A 21995-nucleotide genomic window follows, 5' to 3' on the forward strand; every position below is an offset into this window, starting at 1 on the left:
TGCGGGCTGTCGAAGCCTGGCAGGCCCGAAGGGCACTGGGCAGGCGTCCTCGAACCCGGCCCGCCGACCTGTGGCCAAACCGGCGCCCAGCGCTGGCGGCTTGCCCGGCGGCAGACTCAAGGAAGGGCTGCGTGGCTCTGCCTGCAGCTGCTCCACGACCTCGGGCGGCGTAGCGGGGCTTCCTGGGCCCTGTCTTGACACCCACACCTGCCAGGCTTCAGCCTGCCCTTTCCAGACGCAGAGGGGGTATCAGCGGTCGGCTCACTTTGAAAGGAAGCCAGTCCTGCCTGGGAGGGGTTCTCATCACCCCCGGGCTCCAGCCAGCCCTGGGCATACTAAAGGAATGCCCCAAATCTGGGCTTCAGCCAAAAGGTGAGTTCTCTCTGGCCCCGGCCCCCCTCCTTTCCTCCAGGCCAGCTTTCTGGCCCGCCTCCGACGGTCCCTGTCGCAACGCCAGAGCCAGGAACAGGTTTCTGGCGGACAGAGACAGCAAACTCAGAGGCACTCCCGAGCATGGCCATAAGCCCAGAAGAGTGGGAACTTATCTGCCATGACACTGCCAGGGGAACCTCTCCGAGGAGGGGACACTGAGCCGAGGTGAAAGAGGCCGCAGGCACAGGGGGCACCTTAGTGTCTCAGGAGGGTAACTCCCCTTTCCTCGCCTTTCCAACGCGTGCCTCTGACCCTCCCCCGTCACAGCCTGGACCTCATCCTCCTGAGAGTTTCTGGGCCCAGATCTCCCCTTCAGACCTACCCCTCTGCCCACAGAGCCTGAAGCCTCCTTCCTTCCAGTCATGGGGACCGCTGGGTGGCAGGAGTACCCACTGCCTCACCTTTCTGCACCTGGGCTATGGAGAGGTCAAGTGACCCCAGATCAAATCCTACAGCTCACTTCTCTCGCCAAGTACCTCACTACTATATAGTGTGTTTGGAATATGTCCTCAAGTGTCTTTGACAAAGTGTTGTTATGTGTGTGTGTGTATGTTCAGCAGACAAGGAGGAAATTGTGCCAGATCTTGTGTGCACCATAATAAATGCTTTCCATTCCCCTAGGATTAAACCCTCACATTGCTTCCACTTGCCCACCCCATAGATAATCTGCAGTGGGGACCCTTGCATGAGTCCCTGCAGGACTGTGTGTGAGTGTCTAGGAGGCACCTGCTCCAAAGAGGGATAGTGACCAAAGAGCGCCCTGGTAAACTTAGAGCCTCTGCAGGTGACTGCACCAGTTACCCTCCCACAGTGGTGTGCCACAGCCAGCTCACAGTCTTTCAAGAGACAATTCTTAAATTTTCAGGAATTTTACAAGGTTGTCATTAACCACAGCCATTACTGAAAAGCTAAACTTCATTGTATTAATTTTACTATTTTACCTTTTACAAGACATTTGACTCCTTTCAGTTACCCACTGTAGACGTTACTTATATCTGAACAGTGGGGACGCCGTGTAACATCGCATTGCTGCTCGCTCACCTCATCCCACCCACCTGCATTGATGTCCCCCTGGCAGCAGCAATAGCAGAAGTATTTACACCATGGATATTGGCAGATGCTGCAAATCAGGGCTTGATTGGTTGTTTTGTTGATTGTCTAGACTTATGGGAATGACAGAGAAAATCCTGAGAAGATTAAATGTAAAAGTGTGTTGTGTCTGTAGTCATTACATTGTGAATAGCACATTCAGTATACTGAGGCAGTATTTCCTCCAGTATTCAAAAACTTACCTACTTGAGCAGAGAGGTCCCTTGTGTCTAAGGCTGAAGTCCCTTGTGCCACTGACTAATGGGTGCAGTTCTCAAATAAGTGGTGCTGAAGCTAAACAAAAGTTTCAGTTTAATAACTATAATCTCTTTGAGAGAGAAATAGTTTTAGTTGATCACATATGAAATTTAATGATAAATACATTTGTTGGGAAAAGAATAGATTGGAATGTAATACTGTCAAATAATGAATGATTGAATCTTAACCATTGGTCAGCTGAAATGAAACTCTTCATTCACTGTATGTAAACTGTGTGCAAATATTCATGGCAGCTTTATTCATACTAGCCAAAAACTTGAGACAATCTGAATAACTCTGATCGTTTGTAGTTTTCTATAGAATGTGTGGTATTTGGTATATGAGTCCTCAGTTTTATGTCCTTGAAACTAATTCTGGATCACCAGAAAAAATTCTAGTTAACAAAGGGAGGAGACAGACCACTAGGAGGAAATATTTGCAATGTCAAAGAGCAAATGGATTAATTTAAAATGAAAAGGAATGTCTATAAATCAATGAGAAAGAAAAGAGAAAATTCAGTAGACAAATGGGCAAAAGAATAGGCAGAAGAGAAACCCACGTACTTGAGAAGCATACAAAGAGATACTCAATTTACCAGTAACCTGAAAAAGCCAAAATAATATAACAAGATACCATTAGATTGCAAGGCTAGAAAGTTAAAGTTTTTGTTTTTAAATATCAATAGCCACAATTAATATACAATAAAGAAGCCATGGATATACAACGGGGAAATGACAGCCTCTTCAACAATTGGTGTTGGCAAAACTGGACAGCTACATGCAAGAGGATGAAACTGGATTATTGTCTATCCCCACACACAAAAGTAGATTCGAAATGGATCAAAGGCCTGAATGTAAGCCATGAAAACATAAAACACTTAGAAGACAACATAGGCAAAAATCTCCTGAATATAAACATGAGAAACTTTTTCCTGAGCGCATCTCCTCAGGCAAGGGAAAGAAAATAAAAAATGAACAAATGGGACTACATCATGCTAAAAAGCTTCTGTGCAGCAAAAGACACCATCAGCAGAACAAAAAGGCATCCTACAGTATGAGAGAATATATTTGTAAATGAGAGATCTGATAAAGGGTTAACATCTAAAATATATAAAGAGCTCACATGTGTCAACACAAAAAGCAAATAACCCTATTAAAAAATGGGCGGAGGATATGAACAGACACTTCTCCAAAGAAGAAATTCAGATGGCCAACAGGCACATGAAAAGTTGCTCCACATTGCTAATTATCAGGGAAATGCAAATTAAAACCACAATGAGATACTACCTTACACCAGTTAGGGTGGTGGCCAACATAGAAAAGACTAGCAACAGCAAGTGCTGGCAAGGATGCGGAGATAGGGGAACCCTCCTATACTGCTGGTGGGAATGTAAACTAATTCAGCCATTGTGGAAAGCAGTATGGAGGTTCCTCAAAAAACTAAAAATAGAAACACCATTTGACCCAGGAATTCCACTCCTAGGAATTTACCCTAAGAATGCAGGATCCCAGTTTAAAAAAGACAGATGCATCCCTTGTTTATTGCAACACTATTTACAATAGCCAAGAAATGGAAGCAACCTAAGTGTTCATCAGTAGATGAATATATAAAAAAGATGTGGTACATATACACAATGGAATACTATTCAGCCATAAGTAGAAAACAAATCCTACCATTTGCAACAGCATGGATGGAGCTAGAGGGTAGTATGCTCAGTGAAATAAGCCAGGCAGAGAAGGACAAGTGCCAAATGATTTCACTCATCTGTGGAGCATAAGAACAAAGCAAAAACTGAAGGGACAAAATGGCAGCAGAATCACAGAACCCAAGAATGGACTAACAGTTACCAAAGGGAAGGGGACTGGGGAGGATGGGTGGGAAGGGAGGGATAAGGGGGGAAATGGGCATTAGGATTAGCACACACAACGTGGACAGGGGGCCACGGGGAAGGCTGTATAGCACAGGAAGACAAATAGTGATTCTAAAGCATCTTACTACACTCATGGACAGTGTGATGGGGTATGTGGGGGGGACTTGATAATGGGAGGAATCTAGTAACCACAGTGTTGCTCATGTGAATGTATATTAATGATAACAAATGAAAAAATATATATTGATAGCCAGTTGTCCCAACACCATTTTTTGAAAAGATTATCATTTCTCAAATGAACTGCCTTTGAACCTTTTCTAAAAATCTGTTGTCTGTGTGTGAGGTACATTTCTGAACTCTTTTTTTGTCCTGATTTAATCATCTGTTTCTGCACTACTACCATACTCTTGACTACTGATTATTATAATCATTCTTCAAATCAGGTCATGTTTGTTCTCCAACTTTTTCTTTTGCAAAGTTATTTTGCCTATTTTAGGTCTTGTTAACCTGAAAAAAAGAAAGAAAGAAAGAGTCAATTATTTTACCAGCAGAATGGGTTTACTCAGGAACAGCAGAGAATTGCAATTCGGGACACACAGATATGGAAAAACCATAGGCATACCCAACAAACAAAACAGAGGACCTTTATTTTGTGGAAAAGGAGGAAGTTGGGACTGGTTGTTTTGAATGAAAGTCATTGAAGAAAAGCAAGAGTTTGGATGATGAAGGTCTCATTGGCTGAGTTTCTTGCAGGAGATGCAATGTACTTTTTTCCCATTTGGGGCCTGTAATTGATGATTCCTTCCTGTTGAGGATTCTTCTGTTAGGTAGAAAGATAGACTTGAGCAGCAGGGGAGTGGGTAGATAAGGTTTGGGGAAAGAACCGCTCAAACCTCACCTCATCATAATCTCATTAAAATAAAATTTCCACTGCAGTTTTGCTCCCCTGTGGGCTTTGCTGTGTGCATTTTAAACAAGAACCAAGGAGAGCAGGAGAGCAGATGTGACCCACAACATATTTGGTTCCGTGACTTGGATCGCTATTCAGAGCCACTCGCGCGCGCGCGCGCGCACACACACACACACACACACGCCCCCCTGTTGGAGGCACTACTTACCTATCCTCAGGGGGCCCTTCCCCTCCTCCGTCTCTCACGGACAAAAACAGCCACAACCTGCAGGCATGGGTGGAGTACTTAAATGCTGTTAGGGTGCTCACTACAGCTGTGACAGGATAAGTTGGTTGCAGACTGGGGAAGATTGCATTAGGCACCCTGCTGAATGCAAGACAACACCCGTACACCCTGTAAACACCCACTTCCAACCCTGCTGCAGGTCTGCAGGCAGTGTTTAATATGCCCACGCACAGACTTCCTTTTCTGTGTTCTCGAATTTCTCCTCCTTGCTGCATTTCTTTTCTTCCCTTCCTCTTCGCTTTCTGTGCTATCTGCGGGTTAGCTAATCAGACCCTAACCATAAACGCTCGGACACAGGAGAGCCAGTTCAAAGTCAGTAGGACAGCGCCAATCTTAAGACTCCCATGAGAGGCTTCCCTCGGACCTGGTCTGGGGTGATCCCCTGGAGACCCTTGTCTCATGATCCCTCAGCTGTGAGATGTCCCCTGGACCTGGCTGGAGGAAGTACCCACTTGGACTCATCTTGCAGGAACCCCTCCCTGGGAAGCAGGTCAGGATTGGGTCCTCGGGAATGTCACCCAGGGCAGCCTGAGATTTCTCCCTTTACTCTTTTCACCAGTGGCTCCCCACACGAGCTAAGAGCCTTCTCACTTGCCTAGATTCTATGACCCTTTGTCTCTTTTGCACTCAGAGTTCTTTCTGTTGTTGTGTTTGCCCTATTTTCCATTTAGAGGAGAACAGAGATGTTCACTCTCACCCGCTGCCCCTCACAAACCCGCCTCTCCGGCTGGCGCACACAGGCGCACATCTGCGGGAGCAACAAAGTCCTTGGCCAGAACCTCTCCCCGATCCCGGCAACTTTTTTTCTCGCATCTGCCTTAGCCCATTGGGCAACCCAAGATGATCTTTCCCAACGAATTTGGTGGTCCCTCTGGTTCCAGACCTTGATTCAGGCCGGTGGAGACCCAGCAGGTATCAGACCAGAGTCATCTCGAGGATCACGCCCCTAGAATCCTACTCTCCCATTTCCTCTGTGTGATCGAACGGCCCCACCCCTGCCCCTTCCAGCAAGGCCAAACAGTCATGGGTACCACCACTCGGTGCAATGCCGCCACCTAATGCGTGAGGTCACTGGGGAGTCCTGGAGCCAGGAATGTTGCCCCCTGGGCATGCTGTCCCTCCAGCAGATTGCCGGGGGAAGAGTATGCCAGGTTCTTTCAAGGGTCGCCCTGCAGAGTGTCCTAGAGGTGCCGCCTGGCCTCGTCTTTGATCACTGAGCCTTACCCTAATCGAGTGCTAGGACTCCCCCACAGGCTGGATTTAAATATACGGGAACTGATGGAAGTGAAAAGGTACCATATCATTGGCTGTCATGACCGCACTGGGTGGAGACGTCTGTCTGGAGCACTGTTTGGCACTAGACCACATACTAGGCTGCTGGGTAGTAACCTTGAGATGTTGGGATCTTTTATTCACTGGTCCTTGCCGTTAATTCTAGACGGGGAACTAACGCTCAGGTCCCTGTGCTAGCCCATTGGGTTGCATCCTCTGACAATGGGAATGCTTTGACCCCCAGAACCTATCCCTTACATGGAGCATGTAGGTCTAAACAAGCCAGTGCCCTCCATGAGGGTGACACCCCAGAACCTAAGACTTATGCAGAGGGCAGGGGTCCAAACAAGCCAATACCCTTGGAGAAACCTATCTACTTTGCCCCCTCACCCTGGGCCCCCTCCACCAGACTGCAACCCCCTGGGGACTTCAGCCCTCCAAACACCCTGCTACTCCCAAATCCTCCCATATCCCAAGTCCTTCTGATGTCCCCAGATGTCTCCCTAATCTGAAAAGCCACCCAGTATGAGTCAGCAACCATTACCTCCACAGAGCATCTGTCCCCTTGTGGAGGCAGCAGGGGAATTCAAACCCCAGCTGGTGCACAAGCCCTCCTCTCCCACTGAACCTTAACAACTTAAAACAGCCTTGGGAAGCTACACTGACAATTCTGGTGGTGATACAGAGTTTCCAACATGTGACAGTCACCTGTGACCTGGCTTGGGGAGACCCTGGCCATCCTGACTCAGGCCCTACAGACCCGGAACTGGGGAGAGTGACGCCCACGCCTGACAGATCCTCATTATCCCATAGGACACACAGCTATCCACCCCCATGGATTCCAGATGGGATATAATAAGTCTGACCTATGCAGGTTTGGGGACCATTATTTGATACGTATAAAGGCTGGGCTTAAGGCCAGCAGGCAGAAGGTTATCAGCTATGTGAAAGTTCCTGCTGTGACCCAAGGGCCCGCTGAGAACCCAGCCACCTTTCTAGAAAGGCTTAAAGAGGCACTCATTAAACATACCAAAGTGGACCTGGACTCATATGAGGGCAGGGTCATCCCGAGAGACAGATTTCTGACCCAGACAGATTTCTGACCCAGTCAGCAGCGGACATTAGGAGGAAACTCCAAAAGGTAGCTCAGGACTCGGAGGCCATGGTGGGTAACATACTTACCATAGCAACCTTGGTGTTTTGCCGCTGAGAGCAGGTCGTGGAGGCCAGGGCTCAGGAGAAGGAAAGGAGGAGAGGCGAGGCACCAGGAGGAGGAGCAGAAAAGTGAGGCCGGGCACACCCAGATGGCAGCGGCCTCCAGGGCTGTGGGCAGCCCACTGGCACCCAATCCACACCCCAGGGTGGCTCCACAAGGTGCTGTATCTGTTGTCAAGCAGGACATTGGGCCAAAGAATGTTCCCAAAGGGATAGGCCACCTGTCACTGCCTGCCCAAAATGTGGAAAGGCAGGGCACTGGGCTGCCTTTGGTCCCCTTGAACTTTAGGGATTGGGGGTCTGAGGCAGCACCAGGCCTGCTGCTGCCCAGTGAGCATGGATGCCCTCTCTAGTCAGCCCCACCACAGGATATCACTGCCACTGGCCTGCAGCCCAGGGTACCAATGTGTGTAGCAGGTGGGACGGTAACTTTCCCTTTGGATACTGGAGTCACCTACTCTTTTCTGACTTCCTTCTCTGAATCCCTCAAGAGCCTGCACTGCTTGGGACTCACCTGTAAGCCACCTTGTCTTCCACTTACTCCCCCATTGCACTGTCTGCCGGAAGGCCGTGCTTTTTCCCACAGCTTCCTTCTAATGCCTGAATGTCCCAGCCTGTTAGGCTGAGATATTCTACAAAAACTGGGAATCGTGAGAATGGCCCTCCCATCAGACTTCTCTACAAATGCTGTGCTGACTGAAAAGGAGAATCTGGGACAGAGCCCAGAGACCTGGGAGAATGCTGTTCACCCTAACATCTGGGAGCACGATCTCCCTGGGGGAGCTATCACAGCCGCCCTGTGACAGCTGAACTGCAGGATCCTGTTAAGTTCCCATCGACCAGAGTGATCTTTGTAAAGGGAAGCCCACTGCCCACGCATTCGTTGGTCTGCCCTTAAATCAGTCATCCACTGACTGCTCCGTCTTGTTCATGAGAACAGGGCACCAGCCACTCTGGAACCCAGCCTGAGGCCCCCTCTCTTCCAGACCAGTGTGCCACCCTAATCAAACCATACCCACCACCCAGTTGTTTCTCCCCTCATAGCAGCCAATTTAGCTGCCCAGAGTACTCAACTTCAAGGGCAGAAATTTCCAAATGGACAGGAAGTGCCAGCATCTTAACTTCCCTGTTCATCACCTTTCACCACCCGTGCCCCTGTTTGGGCCTATGCTGGGTGTGCAGACGTAGAGCCTGTTTTAGGCTCCCTACCTGGTGGACTGGGGGCTGCTCTTTGGGTTCTACAGTAGCAGACATGTCCTTGGCTGCGGCCGATACATCCTTCCTTCATCCAGTGCATCACCAGTCAGAGTTGGCCAAATGGATGGGACCCCTTCTCTCACCAGCCACGGGGCCCCCGGGTCTCCTGGGAACTGTGGGGGAGCCACTGGAGGCTCCTTCCTAGGGACTCGATTCCAGTTATCTCAGGAAGTAGCTGAGAATTTCTGGCAAGCAGCTGCTGCCTTGACAGGGCTTCAGAGCCGACTAGACTCCCTTGCTGGGGCGGCTCTTCAAACTGCAGGGCGCTGGACTCCCTGCTGTGAGGGAGGGGGGGCCTGCCTGTGTCTGAGGGGAGAATGATGTTCTACGTCAGTCAATCAGGCCGAGAACAGGATGACACCAAGAGGTCCTAGACTCTGTGGATAAGACTTGAGCTTTGGGCATGGCAGCCCCAAGCTGGAAATCCTGGCTAAATGTCACCCTTGGTACCTCTCCTCATTTTACTGATCATAGCCCTTGCTGCTGACCGCCTTTATGTGACCTCTTTATTCAATGTCTCTCTTGCTGGCATCAGGCTCTGCATCTACAAACGGTGATTCAAGACAGCTGTCACCCAGTTCTGACGTGCTTGACCCCATCTCTATGGGACCCCTGGATCGACCAGAACCTTCATCCAGGCATGATGTCCCACATCCCAGGCCCCACAGGACTTAGCCAACCAGTCATAAACCCCAAATCCTGATTAAGAGAGCAAGCATTGGGACCCAGTGCATATCCACTGCCCCTCCGTCAGCAGGAAGCAGCTAGAGCAGTCGTTGCCCCAGTGCCCAAAGAATTGGGCTCCAACTGCTTGAGGGGGAAATGATAGGTAGACAGACATGAGCAGCCAGGGAAGGGGAAGATAAGGTTCAAGGAAAATCTGCCCAGGTAGGGGTCCCACATGAAGACAGCAGAGGCTTTCCAGGGAGATAACTTCCTTGCCTCTCAGAATCTGGCCAACCCAGTCCCAACCTGATGGCACAAAACAAAGAACCACCCAAACCATCCCTCATCTTAATCTCATTAAAGTAAAACTCCATTGCAGTTTTGCTCTCCTGTGGGCTTTTCCGTGTGCATTATGGTTCAAGGACCGAGGAGAGCAAACACGGCCCACAACATACTTGGTGCCGTGACTCGGGTTGCTGCTCCCCCACCAAGGTGTGCAGAATATGGCCCCCTGAGGCTCTGACTCCCCATCGGTCTCTCGACTGAATTCTTTGCTTTGGGATGACAAGAACTGAGAAGAACAAATGTGGCCTGTGGAAGTCATGCTGGGGTCTGCAGTTGACAGTTCTCCCTGAGGATGAGGTGCAGCGGTGTGGCTCCCATCACCCCGACTCCACCTTAGTGACATTTCCCTTTATTAATTTTCACAGTCCTCTGCCTTTCCATGTACATTTTAGAATCATTTGTCAATTTAGACAAAAACTGTACATAGAGCTCATAGTACACATTCATTTTTTATCCTTTTTTATAGTTACAGTATTTACTTATTATATTATTTTTTATTAAAGTATTGTTAATATTAAATCTTCTTGTTTTCAAATGTATATCACAGTGGTTCAACAGTCCCTGTGATCAACTTATATTATGATTGTGAATTATTGTGACCTTTCATCCCCTCCCCCTCCTCCCCACCCCCTTGGTAACCGCTACTTCTTTCTTAGTCTATGAGTCGAATCCTGTTTTGTCCCTTCTGTTTTGCTTTATTCTTATACTCCACAAATGAGTGAAATCATTTGGTACTTGTTTGTCCGCCTGGCTTATTTCACTGAGCATAATACCCTCTAGCTCCATCCATGTTGTTGCAAATGGCAGGATTTCTTTTCTTTTTATGGCTGAATAATATTCCATTGTGTATATGTACCACTTATTTTTTTATCCATTCATCTGTTGATGGACACTTAAGTTGCTTCCATATCTTGGCTATTGTAAATAGTGCTGCAGTAAACAGGGGTGCATATGTCTTTTCAAATCAGGGTTCTTGTTTTCTTTGGGTAAATTCCTAGGAGTGGAATTATTGGGTCAAGTGGTATTTCTATTTTTAGTTTTTTTGAGGAATCCTATTATCCTTCTTAATGTTTACTGGACCAATACTGATGTCCCAATTGTGTTTCTGTTTTTAGTAATTTGTATCCTCTCCCTTATCTTTCTTTTATTTATTATTACTTAGGTATAATGACATACAGCATTACATTAGTTTCAGTTGTACAACAATGATTGATATTTGTATATATTATCCTCTTTATTTCTTGGTTAGCCTAGACACCTATCAATTTTATTGATCTTTTCAAAGAACCAGTTTTTACTTTCATTTATTTTCTCCCTTGATTTCATCAAAAATTTCCAGAATTTCATTAATTTCTGCTCGAATTTTTTGTTTGGATTTAAATTGCTCTTCTTTTATAGTCACCTAAGGTAGAAGCTTAGATTATTGGCTATAGATATTTCTTCTGTTGTAATATAGGCATTTTAAAAATGCTATAAATTTCCCTCTATGCACTGCAAAAGACAATGTAGGCTGCAGCCTGTTGGTGGGGCTTGCAATTGACCTTGGAAGAAGTCAGCAGAGCCCGGAAGGAATGCCTTGTGTGCTCGAAGAGGGACTTACACCGCGTCCCACAGCAACATGGGACCAGAGTAAGGGGGCCAATACCCCTTGTCAGGTGGCATATAGACTATATTGGGCCTCTGCCGGCATCAGAAGGATATTGGCATGCCATGACTTGTGTGGACACGGCTACTGGACTGTTGGTTGCTTTTCTTGCACATCGTGCAGATTAGCAAATGACAAGAGAGGCCTGGAGCATTTCTGTGCAGCCTGTGGCTGCAGGTGACAGAGCGAGCAAGGCACCCACTTTACTGGACATGCGTTACAAGAATGGGTGCAGCAATTAGGAATAAAATGGAAATTTCATGTACCATGTAATCCTACTGGGGCAGGCATGATAGAGAGGTACAATGGTTTGTTGAAATCTGGCCTGAAGTCGGACACCCATAGTCTACGGGGTTGGTCAGGTCGCCTGTGGACAGTGCTGTGGCATTCGAATGAGAAGCCCCGTGAAGGAGCTCCGAGCCCTGTGGGTGTGCTCACGCACCGGGCCGCCTCTCCCGTACAGCTGTACGTCCAAACCAAACAAGAGCTATTGAAGCCAGGATACGGCCAGCAGAGCAACACCCTGCTGCCAGCCCCAACTGCATTAAGCCCTGGACACACTGTTGAGTGGACCTGGCTGTGGACATTTCGATACACAGAGCAGTGATGGCTGGCCCTTCTGGCACCTTGGGGGAAAGGCCTGGAAGCCGGCCTCCTGTGTATTCCTGGAATATCAGCTGAATGGCCCCCAAAGGTCACGGCCTCCTGTGTATTCCTGGAATATCAGCTGAATGGCCCCCAAAGGTCACGGCCTCCTGTGTATTCCTGGAATATCAGCTGAATGGCCCCCAAAGGTCACGGTAGTGTACCCAAAACGTCCAGGAGGTCAGAGCATCTTGCGGGGAAGTTTTGTTTTATCTTTACAGCCAGTGCATGCACCTCCCGTAGCCCTGTGTATCGACCCATCTGTAACTCCCATGGGGAGGCGGGTGAAAGTCTGGTAACTAGGCCAGGACGAGATCCCATTCCTGCCACTGTCCTATCACAGGACCCCTCTCCTGCATGTATCCTACCCGATGGACAAGATTTGCCTATGCTGGTGTCATTAAAACATGTATCTTATCACCCTTACGGTTATTTTCTCCTACAGTCCTCCTGCCTGCCTGGGGAATGGACGGGCTATGGACTGAATCTGCATGGCACTTTGAACCTAGCTGAATCCTCCAGCTTGAGGATTGTCAATTTTATTGCTGTTGCTATTGTTATGTCATTAGTTGGGCCACAAAGCTCCAGTTTTCTCGCCCAGGGACCACTGCGGAAGAAGGGAAACGAGTAGATTGAAGGCAAGATTTCTGGAGGGGTGGCCTGTGGGGAAAATTGTAACAGTTCTAGAATATCTCCCTGGGCTTTAGTGCATCTGCATATCCTCAGGGGTGGAGAGAAGCTCATCTCCATGTCAGTGAGTGATTACCTGGGCAACCGAGGGTGTGTCTGAACCTGAGAGGTTAAGGGGAGGGGCTGTCCTGCTGGCCTCCTTGCTTCTTCAGGAGCAGGGGAGAGAGCCGCAGTTTGTAAGCAATAAACAGGTTATAAACTTTATTTCTCCCTTTGACTGATTTCAGTTTTTAGAGGTATTTTGCCCCAGGATTTCCTCCCCCTGGACTTACAAGCCAGTTAGGGGTGGGTTTTCTCTCCCCCTTCCCCCTGCAACACACATATCAGCTTAGGCCTGTGGGTTAGGATTTGGTGGACTAGGTCTCCCTGTCCTGCTAAATGTGTGCTGTGTGTGCACTAGATTCCAGAGCCTAACTAGCTAAACAGTGAAGCCGCACAGCCCAGGCTCTCACTTCCTCTCCCAGCCCTTTTCTACTGTCGAAGTCTCATCTGGGTCACCCAGACATGACCAAGACCAAATTCTGCCACTGCCCCTTGGGCCCATGCCCCCAAATCCCCCCACCCTCCTGTCAGACTTGACGTCTCCTTGGCCTCCTTCCTTCCCTCAGACCTGTGTCCCTCTGTGATTGTTATGGGCTCCGCCTCCCCGTACCTCTGGTGAGGTGAACAAGGGGTAAGGGGGGTGGTCAGTGAGGGCGAAGACACCTGCTCTGGAAGGAGAAGGCTCCGAGACACCACCCAGGCCGAGCCCAAGGCCAGTGTGAGACAGCAGATCCGGCATCTCCCAGACCCTTGAGATGGCGTTTAGCACCCCAGCCCCACAGCTTGGTCCCAGACAGGCAGCAGCTGGAGTGGTTGGCCAGGGGTGAGGGCCCTGGAAAGTGGGTGTGAGCACTGAGGCATGAACTTAGAGGTTCCTGGTGTCAGTATACAGTCCGTATGTAACGCCGGCAATGCCCTCACTTCAACCACCAGCGGGACCTTGGCTCTGAGCCTGGGCCTGGGGATCCCACGCCTCTCACCTCCATTTCTGACAGAATCGGCCACCACTCCCTGCACCTGTTCCTCATCTCTGAAAGTGGTTCCACATCTGTTGGCTCTTCCTTCCACGCAGCCACGGGCATGTCCAGTCACCAGCCAGCTCTGTTTCTGCTGCCATCTGCCTCCGGCCTCCTGGGGGCTGCAGTGGCTTCCTGATGAAGTGACCCCCTGTCCCACCTCTCCCGAGCCCTGTTGAAGGCAGCTCCTCCCAGGCCTGGCCATGCGGCCCATGCCCCTGAGCCTGCACAGGCTGGTCCTGCTCACCTGGGCCTCCTGCTTTCACTCCGCCCAACTTCTGGTCCCAGGGTGGAGCCAGATGCTGCGGAGAGCAGAAGAGATGCAGGCTGCTGCCCCAAGGGCCTGGCATCCCAGCGGGAAGGTGCCGATGGGGCTTTCTCACCCACGGTGTGTCAGCCATTTGGGGTGCGCCATTCCTGTGCACTGCAGGGTGTTGGGCAGCACCCCAAGCCTCTGCCCACTAGATTCGGTAGCACCTTGATGCCATCCATGACAACCCAAAATGTCTCCAGGTACAGATATTTCTAAATGTGTCTGAGGGCAAAATTGCCACCCACCTGAACCCTGGACACAATGGACAATTGACACATTCTATACAGTGAGTGTGAAGGTGGGAAGTGTAGGGAAAAAATAAGTACAGGCAGGGTCACGGGGCTGTGGAGGCAGGGTACTGTGCCCTGAATTGTGCCCCCAAGTTCAGATGCTGAGGCTGTAACACCCCACCACCCCATGTTGCTGTATCTGCAGATGGGCCTCTAAGGGAGAAATGAAAGTTAAATGACAGGATTAGTGTCCTTAGAGAAGAGGCACCACCACCATGAGATACCACCTCATACCTGATGAATGGCTGTTATCAGAGTGATGATAAATAACACGTGTTGGGGAGGACATGGAGAAAGGGAACCCTCCTACACTGTTGGTGGGAATGCTTATTGCTGCAGCCACTATGGAAGGCAGTGTGAGGTTCCTCAAAAAATCAAAAATAAAAGTACCATATGATTCAGTAATTCCACTTCTGGGTACCTATCCAGAGGAAACTAAACCACTATCTCGGAAAGAGATCTGAACCCCCATGTTCACTGCAGCATTATTCACAATAGCAAGACATGGAAGCAACCTAAATGCCCATGGATGGATGAATGGATAAAGATGTGGTGCATATCAAAATGGAATATTACTCAGCCATGAAAAAGAATGAAATCTTCCCATCTGTGACAGCACGGATGGCCCTAGAGGGTATGAAGCTGAGACAACACCATATGATCCCACTAATATGTGGGACCTAAAAGAAAGCCAAGGTCAGAGGTACAGAGAAAATGCTGTTTCCCTTCCAGAGGAGGGAGGAAGGGGAAGGGAAAACGGACAATCTTTTTAATTTAAAGTAAATTGAATAAAAAAAAGGAAAGAGACACCAGAAAACACGCCTCCCCACACCAGGGTGCACCCCCTAAGGAAAAGCCCTGCGAGGACACTCAGAGGCTGGCTGTCACCAGAGGCCAAACCGGCTCAGACCTGACTGCAGTCTCACAGCCTTGAAGCCCCCAGGTCTGTGGGATTTTGTTGCAGCAGCCGGAGCCGGAGCCGACTGACACAGGCACAGATGAGGCAGGCCGGCAGCCGCCTTGCTGGGCGGGTGGGCCGGCTTTCCCGGAGAGGCAAAGCAGGGAGGGAGAAGCCCGCGGCTGTCCGTGGGGCCCGGCTTGAGCGAAGGCCCTGGGGCAGGAGTGGCAGAGGGTCCGCGGCAGGAGGGTTCGGGGCTGGTGTGGCTGGGTGGGGAAGTCGCAGGTGCTCTGCATCCCTGCCGCGTTAGGGCTTGATGGTCGCAGGTGCGGTGGGGTCTGTGGAGGGCTGTGAGCAGAGAGAGGACTGCACGTGATGATTTAAAAGGTCCCTTTTTCAAATCACTGTCATAACAGCAGTATTATAAGGGCTAAAACATGGAAGCAACACAGGTGTCTACCTGCAGAGGAGTGGCTGAGCACGAGGTCGTCCACCCAGATGGGAATATTACTCAGTCTTGAAGAGGAGGGCATTGCGGGCACGTCCCACACGGGGAACCTGGTGGACACAAAGCTGAGATAAGCCAGGCTGCGATATGTACTGTAGGTGCCACTCATACGATGCCCTAGGGGGGTCGTCAGAGACACAGAGCAGAGGGTGGGAATCAAGGACCGGGTGGGAGGGGCTGGAGAGCTGGTGTTTAACTGGGGCAGTTTCAGCTGGAAGATGAGAAATCCTGGAGATGATGGTGGGGATGTGCGCTCAACCCACTGACCTGGGCATTTAGGAATGGTTAAAATGGCATATTTTGTATTGTGCCTACTTTTACAATTCAAAACGGGTTATAAAAAAGGTCCTTCTGGTTTTCTTCTGGAGACTGGACCACCACGAGGCAGGCAGCAGGGAGACTGCACGGTGGAGGACCCGGGTGAGGGCAGCAGGCGCGGGAGAGAGATGCTGGTGGCTCTGAGTGTGAGCAGCCAGGATTTCCGAGGGGGTGAACGTGGGTTTCCTCTGAGCATCTGCAGGGATGCACGGCCCTCCGCCGAGAGGGGTAAAGCTGTGGGCAGCGCTGAGTTTTCCGGGGGAGCGGCGGCAGTGGAGGGTGACGTTAGCTCCGTGTTGGGCTGCCTGTCTTTGAGGCCTCTTCTCCTAGTGGAGATGTGCGGGCAGCTGGACACGCGAACCTGGAGCTACACGGCTGGCCTTCACAACCGCAGTTGAGTTCAGTCACAAAGGATGGGGTGTAGGTGGAGAAGAGGCCCAAGACGTGGCCCTGCAGAGGCGGGCGCAGAGGCCTGCCTGGCAGCGCCGCGAAGGGGCACCGTGCAGCGCGGAGGGGGGGGACCTCGCGCCGCTGATGGCACGTGGGAGGTCTGTGGACTGGTCCCTGGGGTCTGCGGGTGGGCCAGGGCAGCTCAAGGGCGCGGCGGGGCAGGAGCGGGCTCGGTGGGGGGAAACTAAACCACTATCTCGGAAAGAGATCTGAACCCCCATGTTCACTGCAGCATTATTCACAATAGCAAGACATGGAAGCAACCTAAATGCCCATGGATGGATGAATGGATAAAGATGTGGTGCATATCAAAGGAACTGGACAGCGAGGGGAGGTGCGGGGCTGCGGGCGCGGAAGTCCGTTTCGTTTGGGTGTGAAAGAAACCAGCCCGTTTGCCGAAGAGAAGGACCACGGGAGAGGGAAAATCCTGGGCGCCCGGGAAGCGGAGGAAGGCGGGCCGGGGCGGGGGGACACCAGCCCCGGCGGTGGGGCGGGGGGCACCTGGCTCCCGCACGCAGGACCCCGACAGCCCCGTGACCGCCCAGCGCCCTCCCGCGACATCCAGCGGCTCCGCGGCGGCGGCGGCGGCGCGGTCCCCTCGGTAGGGCGCACGGTCGTGGCGAGGGCGCGGCCAGGGGCTCGAGGGTGTGTGGAGGGCAGGGATGGTCAGCTTGGCCTGTGGGACGACATGAGCCGTAAGGAGAGGATCCCGGGGCGCGGGGCAAGTGGGAGAAGGGGCGCGCTGATGGACCGGGGGTGCCAGGGGGGCACCAGCCGGGTGCTCTCCGGACCTCGGAGACGCAGCGGACCAGCGGCCACTTCCTATCAGGACGCACTTGGGTCTGCAGCGCTGCGGGGTCGGGGGGAAGAAGCGCGGCTGCACAGTACCGGCCGCCTGAGGTCTAGCCGGGGCCTTACTTCTGGGATGGGCCGGTTCCCCATCCGCACAAGGACGAGGCGGCGCGGGCGGGCGGGGAGCGAGGCACGGGCGCCGGTCACTAGCTTGGGGCGGCATGGAACCGGCAAGCAGAAAAAAAGCCAGTGTCTTGTGGCGTCTCGGGAGCGCGCGTCCCGACCAAGTGGCCGCAGGGCTCTGCCTGCTGCGCTGCGGGCGCCAGGCCGGCTGGCTCCGCTCCCCGCTCCACCTGTGGCCGTGACCGCGAGCCCTGGGCGTGGGGCTCCGGGTAAAGGGCGCGGAAATGCGCACGTCCGGGAACCCGGCCCGCAGGCACCTAACCCCTCGGGGCCTGCGCGCACCTCTGGACCCCCCTCCCCGCCCAGGCCGGGGCTGCAGTGCGGCCCTGTCCGCGAGGGCCCGAGGCTGGGCCGGACGCTCGGCCCGGCGTCTGCCTGAACCAGAGTGGCGGCCACGAGCGCCGCCGCCTTCTCTGGGTCAGGAAACCCGCGTCCGGCCGGGGCCGCGGACATCCGCGTCCCGTGCCTGGGCGGCACCCGGCCCCAGGTCCGGGGCTGGGCCGGAGGGGCTGGGCTCGGCACCGCCCGCCAGGAGGGGAACCTGGCGCTGCCCCGCAGGTCGCGGCCTCTGCGTGGGCTCCGGGCCTCGTAGAGACCAAGCAGACGCCAAGAGCGACCATTCTTCTAAGATGAGGGGGCCTCCCCGCCGCGTGGGCTGGGCCCAAAGGTGACCCGGCATCCGCGCGCCTCCGGCGCCCACTAGGTTATTTCCAACAACCCTGTTCGTTCACGGGAGGCCGAACTGGGCAAGGGGCACAGAGAAGCCAAGCTCTCCCCCCGAAGTCACAGAGCGGGGACCTCTAGGCTGGGGTGCGGGGGGCGGAGAGGGGCGGAGAGAGAGGCCGGGCAGGCGGGTGGGAATCTCCCGGCCCCTCTCGCCTGAGGCCAGGACAAGGCCCGGCCAGCCTGCGGAGCAGAGGGGGGCAGACCTCCGCCGGGAGCCCACCTGCCTGGACCCCGCCGGCCAGGGGCGTGCGGGGACCGTACCTTCGCTTTCAGTAGCCTCCCAGCCCCTCGCGTGCATCGACCGCAGCCTGCGGATCCGCCCAGGGCCACCCCAGGCCCCAGCGCCACGAGGCTCTAGCCGAGTATTGCTTTACTCCCGCCCGCAGCGGCTCTAGAGGTTCCGCCCAGACACCGCCTCCTTCGGGCAGTCCTCCCGCCTCCATCGCCCGTTGTCCTGGACTGTGCCGGGCTAGACACACGGAGTCTTGGAGCCCCCTCGGTCCCTTTAAACTGGAGGCTCGCGCGGTCTCGGGGTTTCCATGACGACTACTTCGGATGGGGGATCCGGGCGAGGTCCGGCCGGGGCGCATGCGCAGTGCGTGCGGCACGCAGCACGTCTTCCCGAATCGCGCGCGCGGCTGTCGCGGGGCTCCTGAACCGCGGTGAGGGCGGGGTGGGGTTCGTGGGGCCCGGGGTCGGGTGGGAGTTCGTGGGCCGGGGACGGTTTTGGGGATTCGCGGATCCAGGGGTGGGTTGGGGGTTTGGGGACCCGGGGGCGTATTGGGGGGCTCGAGGGCCCGCGGCTGAGGGGGATCATCGCGGGCCCGGGCGGGGGGTGCAGGTCCCGAGGCGCGGCGGATGGTTGCGGGGCCGGGGCCGGGCGGGGTCCGGCGCCGCTGAACCCCGCGGCTCGCTGCAGGGCGGCCCGGCTCCCTCCGCTCGGCCATGGCGCCCCCGCCGCCGTGCAGGCCCCCGAGGAGGCCGCCGCGGCTGCTGCCAGTTCTGCTGCTGCTGAGCGTCGCGCTGCTGGGCGCCCAGACCCGCGCAGAGCCCGCCGCCGGGAGAGCCGTCCCCGCGCAGAGTACGTGTCGCCGAGGGTTGCGGGGCCCTGCGCCCACCCGGCGTGCTGGAGGACCGCGCCCCCTTTGTTCCTAGGCGGTCCCGCATCCCTCCCGCAGCCTGACTCCCAGGCAGTCCCCTCGCTGGGTGGTGCTGGGTGAGGCGGGGCTGTGCGCGCCCCCAACAGCCCGATCCGCGCCCCCGCAGGCCGCCCGTGCGTGGACTGTCACGCGTTCGAGTTCATGCAGCGCGCCCTGCAGGACCTGCGGAAGACGGCCTACAGCCTGGACGCGCGGGTGAGCCCCCGCCCCAGGTGGGTGGGGGGAGGGACCAGCCAGTCTCCCCATGCCCAGCACTGGCATCCTGCCGCCCTTACCTGGCTTGTTATACGACGGACATTCCCGCATACGTCTCGGCCTTGAGTACCCCCTTCAAATGCCCTGCTCACTGTTTCCAAACCCCTTCTCGTTGGACGCTTCCCTGTGACCCCCAGCCTGGCCCTGAGGATGCCAGTCCCAATCCAGCAGTACCCACGTGGGATGATAAGGTCCAGCAGGCAGAAAGGAAACTGAGGGAGGGGGGAGAGCTGCTCCTTTTCTCTGGGTCAGGAAGGAGTGTGGGGCAGGGAAGGTCAGCTTGGGAAGGGCAGTCCCTTGGGAGGGCTGGATGCATGGCATGGGCCAGGGGCATTCCCCCAAATAGGGAATGAACATTGATCCCCCCAACACCCTTTCTGTGTCCCAGCCAAGGGGATTTTCACTTACGACAGAGATGTGTATTCCTTCTGGAAAAGGGAGAGAATTCCCAGAAATGGAAGGAAGGGGATACCCCAACCGGTTCCCCTTTTCTGGCCAATTTTGAAGGGCTCAGATAGAGGGCTGAGGGGCCTTAATCTCATTGAGGAGCCGGGCCCTAAGAAGAACAGCTCCCAGCCACCCCTGGGGATTAGGGTGTAGTGTTAGAGGGCGGAGAGGGCCTTGAGAGGGGCACAGCAGCAGAGTGGGGATCAGCATGGGACCCCAAAGTAGAACTGCCCTGGTGGTGGTGGGGGCCTATTCCAGCCAGGAGTGGGCGGGTGGGCAGGAGGGGAGGGGCCTGGGCTGCAGAGGGTGGCCTGTGCTTGGGCACTGGGGCTAGGTTATCACAGGGTCTCAGGAGCCTGCCAGTAGGTTTTGGGGTAACCCAGGAAATGGAGTGCCTGGGGGGATGGGGGTCGCTCATGGCCCCTCATGGCTCCTTGTTGCTTTGCAGACGGAGACCCTCCTGCTGCAGGCAGAACGCCGGGCTCTGTGTGCCTGCTGGCCCCCTGGGCGCTGAGAACCCTCAGCCAACACTCCCTCATCAATAAAAACCCGGCCCCGAAGCCTGTGTCCTGTCTCCCTGCTCTGGCCACTGGAGCCCATGTGTGTCATCCCCAGGAGATCCTGGTTGGGGCCCTGTCTGGGCCTTGGTTTTCCCAGCTGTCTTATGGGCTGAGACCCTCTGGCACATGTTCCACGCCCGCACCATTGCTAAGAACATAGGTGTGTCCAGCCACATGTGTGGACCTGGACCCACAGGCACTGGGTCTGTGGACCCAGGGACCTGTTCTCTTGCTCGCCTGCCCTTGTTTTGAGGTTGAGGGAATGTAAAAGCTGGTCTAATCCAATGGAGCAGCTGCTCCAGCGCTGAATGCCCCCAGGCTCCTCTGCACTGCAGTGGGGAGGCCTGTGGTGGGGGACTCCATGGAGGCCCAGCCGGTGGACCCCACAAAGCTGAGCCTGCTATGGTTGAGGAGCCCCAGGCTGCCAGAGAGGAAGGGAGGAGGTGGCAGGAGGGCAGCCCAGGGAAGGCAGGGCAAGGACCAGGACCTCTGCTCTGCCTGTTGGCTCCCTCCTGGGCACCAGGGACTCCTGGGTGGGGACCTGGGCCTGAAGGCAGGCATCACGCCAGCGGGCAGCCACAGTCACATCCACATGTGTGTGCACAGTGCCTGCAGGTGAAGCAGGCAATCTTTCCTCCCTCCTTTCTTATTCCATGGATGTTATTAACCAAAGCAAAGCTTTGTAACACCCAGGAACACAGTAGGACTGCGACTGTGAGTGCCTGCTGGAGGGCCTTTAGGCCCCGGGGGCTTGAGCTCCTAGTGTGGCTGCCTCAGCGGGTGGCCTGGTTCCCCCGCACTTCCGGTCTGCTGCCCCAAGCTGAGCTCACAATCCCCATCATGGACTGTCCCCAAGCCTTTGTGAAATGTACGCAGATACCTACTCAGCTGCTGCTCCAGGCTCCTGAGCTCTGCAGGACCTGCCACCACTCCCACTAGCCCACCAACATTGACCTGTCCTGTCCTCAATGCTTTTCTGCCCAGATGTGCCAGCTTGCATGTGTCCATCAGGTGTAAGGGCCTCCGTGCACAAACCAGAGTCCTATCTTGGTTGTGGTGGGAGGCTGAGCTAGATACTGGAGGCAGTGATGGCTGTGAGCTCAAAAGGCCACAGAGAGGTGGGGAGGTTGCTGAAGCCATGGCAGCCTAGGCTGGCCTTGGGCCTGGGAAGGGGTGGGGTGCAGTGGCAAGGACCAGAATTCTGGCCTGGGGCCCCAGAAAGGAGCCCAGAGGTGTGGGCGCAGGTGCCTTCCCACTAGGAGCATGGCCCAGAGGGCGTAAGCATTGGTCCCATTGGTCGGCCTCAGTCACATGGCTATTCCAGTGGCAAGGGATACAGCCTGTGTTCTGGGCTTAGGTTGCCAGATTTAGCAAATACAGATAGAGGGCCAGTGCATAGTATACAGTGTACAAGTAGCTTTAGTACATTTTAGTATTAAGTCCCCTGCAATATAAGC

The 21995-nt window shown here is 54.0% G+C and overlaps 2 protein-coding genes and 1 long non-coding RNA gene across 9 annotated transcripts; 2 read left to right on the forward strand and 1 right to left on the reverse strand.

Moving 5' to 3' along the window:
- Positions 1-109: 109 nt before the first annotated feature.
- On the forward strand, positions 110-12784 carry LOC140849679 (uncharacterized). The gene is made up of 2 exons (XR_012131871.1): positions 110-372; positions 9125-12784. It is a non-coding gene; the product is annotated as an uncharacterized lncRNA (long non-coding RNA).
- On the reverse strand, positions 12156-20247 carry LOC108383894 (uncharacterized). 6 transcript variants are annotated; one of them, XR_012131869.1, is made up of 5 exons: positions 18378-18684; positions 15963-17091; positions 15600-15697; positions 13603-15487; positions 12156-13454 (listed from the first exon to the last, which is right to left on the reverse strand). XR_012131869.1 is itself a non-coding variant. In XM_073237949.1 (4 exons), the coding sequence occupies exons 1-4, from the start codon at positions 19580-19582 to the stop codon at positions 15126-15128; spliced, it is 684 nt and encodes a 227-aa protein (XP_073094050.1). In that variant the 5' UTR covers positions 19583-20247; the 3' UTR covers positions 14989-15125. The 6 variants fall into 6 exon arrangements, 2 of the variants coding, with proteins under 2 accessions (XP_073094050.1, XP_036847839.2); XR_012131868.1 differs by having other exon boundaries at positions 12792-13760; positions 13886-15487; XM_073237949.1 differs by lacking the exons at positions 12156-13454; positions 18378-18684 and adding an exon at positions 19552-20247 and having other exon boundaries at positions 14989-15505; positions 16917-17091.
- Positions 18577-20538, forward strand: NICOL1 (NELL2 interacting cell ontogeny regulator 1). 2 transcript variants are annotated; one of them, XM_017640627.3, is made up of 4 exons: positions 18577-18778; positions 19036-19197; positions 19383-19471; positions 20427-20538. In XM_017640627.3, exons 2-4 carry the CDS (start codon positions 19062-19064, stop codon positions 20490-20492), a joined length of 291 nt encoding a protein of 96 aa, XP_017496116.1. In that variant the 5' UTR covers positions 18577-18778; positions 19036-19061; the 3' UTR covers positions 20493-20538. The 2 variants fall into 2 exon arrangements, with proteins under 2 accessions (XP_017496116.1, XP_017496115.1); XM_017640626.3 differs by lacking the exon at positions 18577-18778 and adding an exon at positions 18809-18864.
- Positions 20539-21995: the final 1457 nt, after the last annotated feature.

The sequence above is a fragment of the Manis javanica genome, chromosome 5 (genome assembly GCF_040802235.1).
Source record: "Manis javanica isolate MJ-LG chromosome 5, MJ_LKY, whole genome shotgun sequence".
Lineage (NCBI taxonomy): Eukaryota > Metazoa > Chordata > Mammalia > Pholidota > Manidae > Manis > Manis javanica.

Bases quoted from the DNA above. Each gene is read 5' to 3' on its own strand.
- LOC108383894 (XM_036991944.2), bottom strand. From the start codon at position 17,430: ATGCCGCCCCAAGCTAGTGACCGGCGCCCGTGCCTCGCTCCCCGCCCG. The intron at 17,092-17,333 runs GTAAGGCCCCGG...GTCGTCCCACAG, and splicing joins GGAACCGGCCCATCCCAGAA to GCCAAGCTGACCATCCCTGC. The intron at 15,698-16,916 runs GTGCCCCCCGCC...TGTGTCCACCAG, and splicing joins GTCCTGCGTGCGGGAGCCAG to GTTCCCCGTGTGGGACGTGC.
- NICOL1 (XM_017640627.3), top strand. From the start codon at position 19,062: ATGGCGCCCCCGCCGCCGTGCAGGCCCCCGAGGAGGCCGCCGCGGCTG. The intron at 19,198-19,382 runs GTACGTGTCGCC...GCGCCCCCGCAG, and splicing joins GAGAGCCGTCCCCGCGCAGA to GCCGCCCGTGCGTGGACTGT. The intron at 19,472-20,426 runs GTGAGCCCCCGC...GTTGCTTTGCAG, and splicing joins CCTACAGCCTGGACGCGCGG to ACGGAGACCCTCCTGCTGCA.